Source organism: Artemia franciscana, chromosome 18 (assembly GCF_032884065.1).
Source record: "Artemia franciscana chromosome 18, ASM3288406v1, whole genome shotgun sequence".
NCBI classification, from domain to species: domain Eukaryota; kingdom Metazoa; phylum Arthropoda; class Branchiopoda; order Anostraca; family Artemiidae; genus Artemia; species Artemia franciscana.
The window spans coordinates 1,413,553-1,425,890 of NC_088880.1; the positions used below are offsets into that span (position 1 = coordinate 1,413,553).

Below are 12,338 nucleotides of genomic sequence, written 5' to 3' on the forward strand. Positions count from 1 at the left end.
TAAAGTTTTAAGAAATTTTTAAAATGCTTTTACTAGATATATGAAAGGGGAAGTCCTCCCCCTTGCTCCCCCATTACAGTGTGAGTGTCTGGTGCCCCTTTTAAGAATAACAAGAGATGGGAGAGCAGGCAGCCCATCTCTAAAGCACATTCATTTTCCAAACGCGTCCAGTCAAGATTTTGAGACAGCCATTTTGTTCAGCTTAGTTAAACAGTCCAGTAACTATGTTTTAGGGATATAAGGTATGTTACCCCCCCCCCATTATGCATTCAATTTGCCCTTTCAATGATCAGAATACAATTTGCCCTTTGCTGAAAACAAAATACGTTTGAAATGTTTTCACCTTTCATACATTTATGAATGAAAAATTATCAAAACCTTAAGGATGAAATGTCAGTATATGCCAATTACACTGGCAATCTATGGTCATTTGCTTTTTTTTTCAGTAAAGTGCAAATTGTTTTCTGGTTTTTAGGAGGCACAGGGGTTAACAGCCTTACTTATGTTAATTTTGCTTGTTCCAAGTTTGACTTGGCTATGTATTGTAATTTCTTACAAACAATAATACTCCTTTTCATCCAACCATATTCTTTAGTAGTAATATCGACTAGGACTTTTTACCAAACTTACTATTAATTGCCAATTTTTAAAGTGTATTCAAACTTTAGCCAAAATTGACATTGTATAAATAAATTTAGGACGGTACTAATCAGTGTACAAAAGGGACCAGTACCTCAAGCTATATCATGGTTAGGCCTGGGTGTGATTTGAAGAACAATCAGAAATTTAATAAAAAAAGAGCTTTTCAACAGAAAGCAATGACAACAGATTTGAAACATATTTCAACAGATTATTCTTTGTATGAAGGGGACTGTTTCCTCTGTAGTTCCTTACTCTTTACTGTGAATTTTGGCTTTTGTTTAAATTTCTAAAGAAAATTTGTAATTGAAAAAAAAAGATTTTTCAAAGCATTAAAAAACTTGTTTAATGAGCAAGGTGTTGATAAGGGGGCTGTCCCATTTATATACAGAGTAATTTCAATTTGTTTAAGTTTTAAACTTGCTGCTTACTTTAGTTGAAAACCCTTCTCTATTTGTTTAATTACATTCCATGAAACTGTAAAGAATTATGAAGGTAATACTTTTGGTAACACAGAAAAAAAAAATCAATATTTCAATGATATCTGTTTGGATTTTGATGGGTAATCAAACAGTTCGTGGTAACGAACCGTAAGTAAGGAGAAATTATTTCGTATATTAGTCAGGTTGCCCCATCCTCAACACCTCGCTCTTTAAATTTTGTCTCAATTCTTTAAAACGACTCCTGAAACAAAAGCGTTGTTTAATTAGAACAATACATATATTGTTTAAAGTGCTGAAAAATTGTAGCGTGAAGATCAAGATGTTGAGGAGGGGGCAACCTCACTCATATACGTGATAATTCCCGTTTGTGTTAAGTTTTAATGTTGCCCCTTCAGTTAAAAATCTGTTTTTTTTTAATTTAATGATGCTCAAAGAAAAACATTTTTCTGAAGGTAATGGATACATAACAATACATATAATAATGAAAAAAGTAAGTAATTACACAAAAAAATACACAAAACAATAGCCTACTTACAAAAACTAAGATACAAACTCCCAGCAGTCAGTTCTGTTGAACAAAGCTGATGTGTTGGACAGATATTTTTAACAATATCAACAGTTTTGAACCTGGTTGTCAAATATCCAAATATATTTTTAGTTTAACTTTGAATACCAAAAACCAATATATTTGACACCTTTATACTTCATAACTGTAAAAAATTGAAATCTTTTTCAAAGTGGCAACTAGGTAAATGCAATCACTCCTGAAAAAAAAGAAGACAAAAACGTATCCATTTAGGAGAAAAAATTCTCACCATTCTGTTCAGAGGAAACACCTCCGATTATGGTTGCGTACTCTCGCAATGCAAGTAAAAGTTGACGGCATATTTTTACCGAAATTAACCCTTAGTAAGTAGTTTTCCATAATTATACAAATTTTCTTATGTGCTAATAACTACACTAATTACTTATTAACAAATACATATTTAGGATCACCATGAAAAGCTGATTCTTTGATTTAATGTTATCTATAGTTAGGCTCTTTTACTTTCGTTATTGACAAGGATCGTTATTTACTTACCATTCATTACTATGAAGAATTTGATTTTTTTTTTTTTTTTGTTGCTCCAACCAAATCATTGGAAAAAATTATATTAAGGGTCAAAACCTATTGGCAGGCAGCCAACAATGGGGTAAAACACATTGTTTTCCCTGTTCTGCTCTTTTTCCTTTGTTTTCCTTATAATTACTGTATAGTCCCAAATTTCCAGGTCCCCTGCCGGCGCCCATGGTAACAATCTGTGATCTGGACTATTTATTAAACTGATTTTTTCATTGTAAATAGAAGCCAGTTCCTGGTACATATAGGATAAAGAGTAACTGATAACATTCTACTCTGGGATACCTCATTTGTTGGGGGATGGATATAAACCTGCAGGGTCTATCCAGAAACATGATTATTTTTGAATAATTATCATTTTGCTAAAACCATGAGTAAGTCTTATATCTTTTTATGTACATTTACTAATCTCAGGTAGGTTTGAAACTATATAGAGTATATGTTACCACCTCGTAAGTGTTTGAATCTCCATTGCATTGATTCAAATGACCCATCCCTATGTGCAATTAACTGTTGCTAGTAAACTCACCTTTTCCTGCTTATGATCCCATGCCCCAAATAATTTAACCCTCTCCTCAGGATTGGATGTATGTGTAATAATGTTATTATGAATTATAGATTCATCACATACAAAGATGTATGCAGGTTGAAGCCTGTTCAGGGGAGGGGGAGGTTTAAAGAGTATGAAAAGTAATGTTTTTGCATCATCATTTTTCTAGGAGGAGAAGGGAGATGATAGGCATACTTCACACACATAGGGTGCTGCATCTCCCCACTCTCAAGGATAGTGGAAAATACAACCCCTACAGGTTGGAGCTTGGGGCTACCTATGATCATCAGCAAACCTCCACATAGGGGGCTGGCATTCTTTTGCTGGAGGCTGAATCTTTTGAGAACATGATTAATTAAACATGATTTCGTCAATGATACTGTTTATGTTGGTTTGAAGTTTAACGTTTGAAGTTTCACAAATAGTTTTTTTTTTTTTTTTTTTTTTTTTTTTTTTTTTTTTTAATGTTCTTCAAATCTTATAAACTGTAATGTTCTTAATAATATTTATTGAACTGACTGCTTTCATTCAAATTGATCCTGAAAATGCCTGATTTATTTGAGTTTAAATTACTAAAAGAAGATGAAGCAGACCAATGGTCTCTAGCTTATTGAAAATAACCATTTGATTAAATTCATACATCAAAAAGCCAGGCAAACAGTCAAGACTGACCCCTCCCCCTTCTGCTCTGTTGAAGCATGAATAAACACAGTTTTTGTTTCATATTTTCAGGCGCAATAGAAAGGAATTTGTCACCGAGCCTAGTATCTATTCTCAAATTATTTGTGGTTTACATATATATAGTAAAATTTAGTTGGCTTCTTTGTTTTAAGGTTTGGTTGGTTATTGTAAGTTCGGTGGTCATATGTCCATCCATGCATCGATTTCTTGGTTTCTGTTCATAAGCAATTCTCTCAACTTGTCACAAAAGTGAAACTTACTTCACTTACGCTGGGCTATTCAGAAAACATTAAAAATGTGTGAATTTATTTTTCAGCTTTGCAACAGCATAGCAGTTCTGTCTAAGTAAAGAGCTAAGTAACCTCCTTGCATTTTCCCCCTAGACCACTTTGTATGGAAAGAACTGTCGTAAAAACTTTGGAGGGGGCTTATTCAATTGGTAATTGAAAATTATAGTGCTTTTTTTAAGGCCCCCCCCCCAAAGACATCCAATCACAGTTTTAAGATTGCCATTTTGTATAAAACAATAACCGCGTCTCTAGGGATGACATACCCCCACAGCTATTGTGGCAAGGGCTTTAAGTTATGTAAATTAGCCAGTGTTCACATATAGGTTTTGTTATTTGGGAAGGGTGCATGTTTGATCCTGAATTTTCTATTATTTATGCTATTGATACTTTTGCAACTACTTATGACTGTAAATGCAACTACTTGCTATTGCATGTACCAACAACTGCAATTACTTGCAACTGTGACAGTGATTACTTGCAACTACGACTGAAACTTTTAGAATATGATGTATGGGATGTTGCACTAAATCAAAAGAAACTATACGCATCCACGGTTATCAAAAGGGAGTATCTGTGATATCTCAAGAAAGGCTAAGGAAATTGAGTTGGAAGTTCCAGGGCATGTTGAGGCAGAATGTTGATTAATATTTGTCTATATTTAAGTTTATATCGTGATGAAGGGACAGAATTGCTTTGGCTCTATAGAACCCCAAAGGTTATGTATATTTTCAAATTGTTTATTTGAATATTATTCACTGTACCCATCCAAAGCTCTGTTGCACAATATGTGTTGTTGGACGCTGTCATTAAAAACACAATTATCACATGGAGACGCAAACTGAGAACTCTCCCCTTTAAGACTAAAGAAATGAACATTGCCAGGAAACAAGAAAAAGAAGCTTTCGAAGCTCATAAAGCAGGACCCACATAGGACTGACTACCTAATTAAGTTCAAAGCTGTAAGGAACAAAGTTCAGGAAATTCATAGAGACTTACAAGGAGGCCATTGCTGTAACCTCAAAACCAACCCCAAGAAGTTCTGGAAATACGCCTCTGCACATAAGCCTGGTAGGCACATGGCTACTGAGCTGATTTGTAATGGAATCCAGTCAAATAACTCCCCGAAAATTGCTGATGCCTTGAATTACCAATTTACGTCAGTATTCACATCTGCAGACAGTGTCCTCTGCCAGCCCCACCAAACTACAGAATTGACACTCAAGTAGGCTGAGCTTGAATCTCAGCTTAAAAACCTTGATCCAAATAAGTCTGTCGGGCTAGATGGCATTCATCCACGACTCTTAAAGGAAGCACACGTCCAATTAGTTCTACCACTGTCATGTCTGTTCCAAAAATCTGTCGACACCAAAGTCATACCATTGGACTGGAAAGTTGCCCATATCTCACCAATACACAAATGAGGTGACAGAACCAAAGCTCCCAATTATTTGCCAATCAGCATTGCCTCTGTTGTTGGAAAAATCCTAGAAGGTATTGTAAATGCTGCCGTTCTCAAACATTTGGCCACAAATAACTTTATATAAAAATACCGAGACGGATTTCAAGCAGGTAGATGAGTCAACGGATAAATCTGGTTGACTCATGTTATTAGTTAACTGAGCTCTTTGCCCAAAGTGTCGCAGTTGATATGGCTATGCTAGATTTTGCTAAAGCCTTCAATAAAGTCTGTCATCAAAGGCTCCAATTGTAACTGAAGGCAATTGGCATGGAAGAGGGTATGGTGGACTGGATTATGTCTGTCTTGAAGGGGAAAAAAGTAGCGCTTCAGGGTTTTTGGTGAAGGTGGTATAGCTTGAAAGGTCTTAAGTGGGGTACATCAAGGAACTGTTTTTGGGCCTACACTTTTCAGTATCTACATTGACGATGCTCCAAAACGTGACCAATAAACTTAGCCTATATGCTGATGACGCGAAACTTATTGGTCCTTCCAAGACACAGCAGGGTGTAGGCTCAATAATGTTAGACCTAGATTGCTTTTGCAAACGGGCCAGTATATCGAGACCCGAGTTTAATGTTGAAAACTTCAATGTTTTACATTTTTGGAAGAAATAACTCACGATGGCAATATTCAATGTTTTCAAATTCCGGTGAGAAACAACCGATTTCCGAGAGTATCTCAGATATAAATTTTGGAGTTTGTGTTGATGAAGACCTCAAATTCAACTGCCACACCCGTGTTATAGTAGCAGAGGCTAACCAAACTCTTGGTATCATTAAGTGCACAATCACTAGTAGATCCCCAGCAATAATGTCTACTCTATAAAAGCCTGGAGAGACCTAGATTGGAGCATGGAATGTGCGTCGCCACGCCGATTCATAAAACAGACCAGATGGCTCTCGAATCCATTCATAGACGTGTGAAAACAAAATGCGTAAAGGATCTCAAATATAAAGAGCATGGATGTTGACTGCAGAGCCCGAAGCTACCAACTCTGGCATACCGTCAATGCCGAGGCTATATGATAATGACCCATGGGTTTCTCCAGTTTGACGACAAAGATATGTTTGAACCTGCTCGGTTGTCAAGTTCCAGAGGTCATTCAGCAAAGCTGTTTTGAAACCGTGCCAAGACAGGAGAAAGAAACAGTTTCTTCTACATCCGAATCATAGGTCTGTGGAACGGCTTGAGCAAGATGACAGTGGGATCTACAACAATCGGTAGCTCCAAATCAAATCTTGACAAGGATTGGGCAACAAAACCATAGCTCACTCGTTGGGATGTAGCAGATTTCCCGCGGTCCCTTCATCACCTACTAGCGTACACTGGCGTACACGTACACTGGCGTCATGTAAATTTCAAAAACTCCTAATTTTCCAAAAAAGGCTCATTTGAAAGTCATTGCTCCCTTATAAGAGCCAAAAGTGATCAGAGGGCGACCATCCATATGGGTGACGGTATGGATTCGTCCATATCGCTAGCAATAAAACAAACGGAAGTTACATCGAACAGGAGTAATCCTAATTTCATCTATGATCTAAAGACTAGAACAGTATTTTTGGCTTGCTGAAGACAAAATAAATTTCAGACGGTTTATCTTTTATAACATTAATAATTACAATGCTGTTAAGACTTTCAAGAATGAATAACAAAATATGTCAAGCTTTCATATCACACTCATTTGTTCTTTTCAGTAATCAAACAGTTTGTGTTAACGAACTATAAGTAAGGAGCAACCCGGCTCAATAGTGACCAAAACTTTAAAAAACAGAATTTTGATAACAATAGATTTTATAAAAAAAACTGAATTCTTATGCTGATTTTAAATTTAAAAGTTTCATTAAGTTTAGTCTTACTCATCAAGGTTATGAGCCTGATACAATTTGCCTGATTTTCGAAAAAGGGGTAAATAGGGAAAATACCTCTTAAACGTCATAGAATCCTAATGAAAATTATATCATTAGATTCAGCGTATCAGAAATCCCTAATGTACAGGTTTCAAGCTCCCTATCTGCAAAAATGTGGATATTTTTTTTTTTGCCAGAAGAAAGATTGCATATGCATGTTTATTTTGTTTTTCAAGGTGATTGTATTGACCCAGTGGGCCTATCACATCACATCAGGGGAGGGCTCATTCTAACGGAAATTATAAGTTCTAGTGCCCTTTTTAAGTGACCAAAAAAATTGGAGGGTAACTAGGCCCCCTCCCACACCACTTTTTACCCAAAACCGTCTGATCAAAATTCTAGATAGCTATTTTGCTCAGCATAGTTGAAAGGCCCAATAACTACGTCTTTGAAGATAATATGACCCCCCACAACCTTTAGGGAAATTATACCCATTGTATACATATAGTATTTGTTATTGGGAAATATGCACATATTTTTCTGGTGGGGAGAGGAGGACGAATTTTCTGTTGCGGGGATTTTATATAGGTAGATTTTTTATGGAGACAGATGTTTCCATGGGATAAATTTTTCATGCTAAATTTTATACTTGAGGAATTTGCCAAAATTCCTATGCGGAATTTCTTTATGTCTTGCTTTCTCTTTACTGACTCATTTTTACGCCTGGAAGTGTTAAGGGTAGTTGTCCGGGGTAAAGTTTCACCAGGATTGAATTTTACAGAGGATATTCCCCTGGGGAGGGGGATTGTGGAGGTGGAGCCAGATTTCCTGAAGTTATTTAAAAACCATCGGAAATAAAAAAAAACAAGTTTTTTCATCTGAAAGTAAGGAGCAACATTAAAACTTAAAACGAACAGAAATTGTTACTTATATGAGGGGGTTGTCCCCTCCTCAACACCTCGCTCTTTACGCTAAAATTTAAATTTTGTCGCAGTTCGTTGAAAAGGACTCCCGAAAACAAGGGTCGTTTAATTAGAACAATAAGTAACTTTTTTAAAAGTGCCGGAAAACTTTAGCGTGAAGGGCGAGGTTTTGAGGAGGGGCCAACCCCCCTCATATACGTAATAATTTTCGTTCGGTTTAAGTTTCAGTGTTCGGTTTTTAATATTCGTTATTAAGGTGATTTTGCCTTGTGAATGTTAGGAGAAATAAAAGCACAGCTAGAAATAAAAATTGTTTTACTAAAGCCCAAATGACATTTTTGTCATTCTGATGTTGATGTTGATGAATGATGAATCTGATGTTGATGAATTGTGTTGATGAAGACCTCAAATCCAACTGCCACACCTGTGTTATAGTAGCAGAGGCTAACCAAACTCTTGGTATCATCAAGTACACAATCACTAGTAGATCCCCAGTCTACTAGTGGATTGGGCTTATTTTTTTTAATAAGCCCAATTTTTGGGCTTGTTAAAAATTGTTTTAATAAAGCCCAAATGACATTTTTGTCAATCTGATGTTCTCGTTCTTGTGCGTTGATAAGCTCTGTGCTGTCAGACAAAATAATTCTCATATAAAAATTATAATTATAATAACAAAATAATTATAAAAATTATCTTGTTCAAAAACATTTTTTTCGACTGGAATTATAATTGGCAAATTTATAGGCTTTCTAGAAAAGGGATAAGGGATAGAAAAGGGATAGGCTTTATCCCTTTCTAGGAAAGCCTTCCTGGTCTAGAAAGGATTTTTTATACATTTGTGAATCGAAACTTCTTAATTGGGTATAAAAGAAGTTTTTCCTTAAGGTTTGTGTTTCATATAAACATGCAATTTTGTGACAAGCTTACAGCTACAATTCGCATGAAAACGACAAAATAGTTTATTATTGAATTCATCATTTTAGATTTATCCATTTTCGAGCTCGTCCATTTTTTTGAATAGAGGGGTCCATATCAAGATAGTCAAGGGGCATTGGATATACAATGTTTTATTCCATATTATTGAGGGAGGGGCAACTGCCCCCTCCCCCAAAGTACGCCCCCTGAGTACTGGCAGTTTAGAAATTGGTCGAAGTTTTATACTATTTGGAACCCTTCGAGTTTACTTTGGTCATATTGGTCACACTTGGTCATATTACTTCGACTTTTTCTTAGAAATTTCTTTTTCTAAGTTCAGTAAAAATAGAATAGGTAAAAATTTTTATTTTCGGATATTTAAGACACGTTTTCCTCACATTTTTCAATCCAGAATCAAATTCAAAGCAAATTTCAAAAATGTGATTTGTTAGATGGATAAATCGTCACTCTTGCGTCGATGCTTTAAAACCACAAGACAAATCACACTAAAACTAGCACAAGAAGCATCATCCTTAATTGCTGGTTAGTGGGAAGACTTTAGTGGAATGTGTTTTTTTCACTTAATTTGGTGTAGGGTATGATCATTTTTGAATAAACCATTTAGTACCTTCTACCTCCCTCCCATAATGTTTCCTTTCCACACGGATAACAGTTGAAGATAAGGATAAATCCTTTCGTTAGACAGAGAAAACAAAGACAAAATCTCTGGATATTTCGGTCACATACACATTGAACGTCATCAGCAGACAAACTAAAACCTGCTGATGACAGTCACTGTGTATGCGACCGAAATATCCAGAGATTTTGTCATTGTTTTCACTATCTAATAGAAAGATTTGTCCCTATTTGAATTGCTATTTTAACGTCACGAAAAGATATAGTAATCTTCGAAAATACCTATGTTTTCTTTCCGCAGATCTTTAGTGATTTTATTTGTTTTATTTTCTTGTTTTGTTGTCTTGTTTGATTATATTTGTTTTAGATTTCTTGTTTTTTTTTAACTTGGCCGAATTTTTTGTCATTTTCCAGTTAACTAGTGCAAAATTGTTTATTTAATATTATCTATATAATAATCCCCTTTCACCCCTTTGAAACACCCCATCGTTCTATGATGCTATCAAACAGACTTTTATATTAGCTTCTTTATTGTTGTTTTTCTTTTCCAAGCACGAATTCATTTTAAAGCGATCTGTGTTTTTTTGTAAACTACTGTGCAATTGTTATTGCTTGTTGGAATCAGTAACTACTTCAGTATAAGTATATACAAGTAACAACTAACTACTAAGTATAGTAACTACTAAGTATATATCAGTAACTACTTTCGTATATGCAAATCCTCCCTCTCAATCTCTTAAGAAAGACTAATTAGTGCTGTTATGTTGGTGATACATGTATCTAAATTATTCTTGTTCATTCTCCTGTTAACTAGCTCAATTTTTTTTTGCTCGTTACATTATTTGCAACATTAGAGTAGCTCATTTACTGTTCCCCCTCACCTGCTCTCTTATGAAACATCCTGACATCTCAGAAACGTTAACAGAAACATCCAAAACAATAAGAACAACAGGAATTTCTCTTGTTCTTCTTGTTTTGATGTTTGTGATGCAAAGGCAGTGGTGTCTTTGTTGCTATTTAAATGTTAACACCAAAATTATTTATTTGTTTTTTATGTTCCATGGTTATATATTTAAAAATTTTAGTCATATTGATATTTTGTTCACTTTCACATCAACTGGAACGTCTATTTGATGCTATATGCGCTAGTGTTTGCCCTGGAGTATCTACATCCATTTTTGTTTCGTTTAGATTCTTATTTTTTCAGCACTTCACTTGGCAGTTCTAAAACTGTAAAGATATTTTGACACCAACCTGCTCTACCATACTGTAATTAAATGAATGGCAACCAAATTAAATAGATTTTTGTGTTCTGAATTAATATACAGTTCTTTATATTCGTTTACACGGATATCAACAATTCTTCGTAACCCCCACCCCCCTATAATAAGTGCTTCTCACCTGTAAGAAGTGTCTCCAGGGCACCGTAATATTTTTCATTTCTTTATTTTTGATTACTTATTTATTTCTCTTTTCAGGACTTCATTGAATAGCTCATATGCTGTAGTGCCAGTTTGGAAAGAAAAAATCTGTGATAAGATCTGTGCCTTTGATAGAAATAATGTCGAAACCACAGGAAGTAACTGAACAGAAAGGGAACCAAGTGGTGCACATAAGGAGTGATTCCGACTCTCTAATGGAGAGCTTGTTTGTTATGTCTTTGAAACCAGACCAGAGGCCAGCACAAGTTCCACTCCACTTAAGGAATTTACCTAAATCTTTTTTTATACCACCAGCCACTGGTTCAAAGTCTCCGTCAGTAACTAGTGTGTCGCATAGTCGGGAAAATTCTGGGGACTCAGGACGCTATACTATTGCACCACCCCAAAATCCTGGGCCTCAAGTCCTCCACAGTCGAGCTCAGAGCTCTCCAGCCTCGTTGCAGCACACTCTCGCAGCTGCACAACAAGCAGCGCAACATTCTCATTTAAGAACAAACAGTTTTGATTTGCTGGATGATCCGCTTGGGCCTCTGCCTCCAGGATGGGAACAGGCTAGAACTCCAGAAGGGCTTCTCTATTTTCTTAAGTAAGTGCATTGAAAACATATAGTTTGCGAAAATCTCCAAATGAAAACAAGTTAGAATCATATTCTCTAATCATTGTCATTATTGCTAGCACAAACAGAGCACTTGAAGTTACAAAAGTTTAGGTATTTTGAGATATGCCTTTTAGGCTGACAAAGGCAAAATTAACTCTGCGTAATCCTCCTTGTTGTTATGGTATTTCGCAGGGGGCTCCGAATTGGGTGGAGGGGCCAGAACGAGAGACAGTCACTGAAGCATCCTATTAAATCTCCCATCCTAGATTTTGGAAAGTGATATTCTTGTATCATTTCTAGAAAATGAAAGGGAAAAGATCCTTACCCTCCTTCCTTCATTTTTATCAATTTAAAAAAATGGCTGAATAACCTTAGAGTTTGACCATCGCACACAAGTGGACTAAACAATCTTTGTTTTTAAATCAGAAAATAGTAACTTGCGTTCTACCATATCTTGTCAGAGTAGAAATCACGACATGTGCTATATTTTATTTATGTAAATTTTTGCTGGGTGGCGGTAGTGATGCTTGAGAATACGCTAAGATATGAGGAAGTGCCACTAACTGTTTTTAGATTTAGTCACTCTTTTGGTCTCCTCTGTGCAGTTATGCTGACATACGTGTAACAGTCTAATGTCTTGTTGCAGTCAGGCTATCTCGTGCTTTCTTAGTGCTATGTTTGTTGCCAGAGCTGATGCTAGGGTGGGGGCTGGGGAGTTGCCCATTTTGATTCAATTTTTCACCGCGTGTCGACTTTTTTTGCTTATATTTGAGTTGTAAGGGGGGGGGGTGTAAT

At 35.9% G+C, this 12,338-nt stretch overlaps 1 protein-coding gene across 3 annotated transcripts in view; it reads left to right on the forward strand.

Annotated features, from left to right (window-relative positions):
• LOC136038489 (transcriptional coactivator YAP1-like) overlaps nt 1-12,338 on the forward strand; it is a 66,374-nt gene that overhangs the window by 18,186 nt on the left and 35,850 nt on the right. For 2 of the 3 annotated variants that reach the window (XM_065721573.1, XM_065721571.1), the window contains exon 2: nt 10,982-11,531. In XM_065721573.1, coding sequence (XP_065577645.1) covers nt 11,065-11,531 — 467 coding nt within the window. In that variant the 5' untranslated portion in view covers nt 10,982-11,064. Of the gene's footprint in view, nt 1-2,357; nt 2,577-10,981; nt 11,532-12,338 lie in introns of those variants that run through there. The other variant, XM_065721574.1, reaches the window with a different exon arrangement.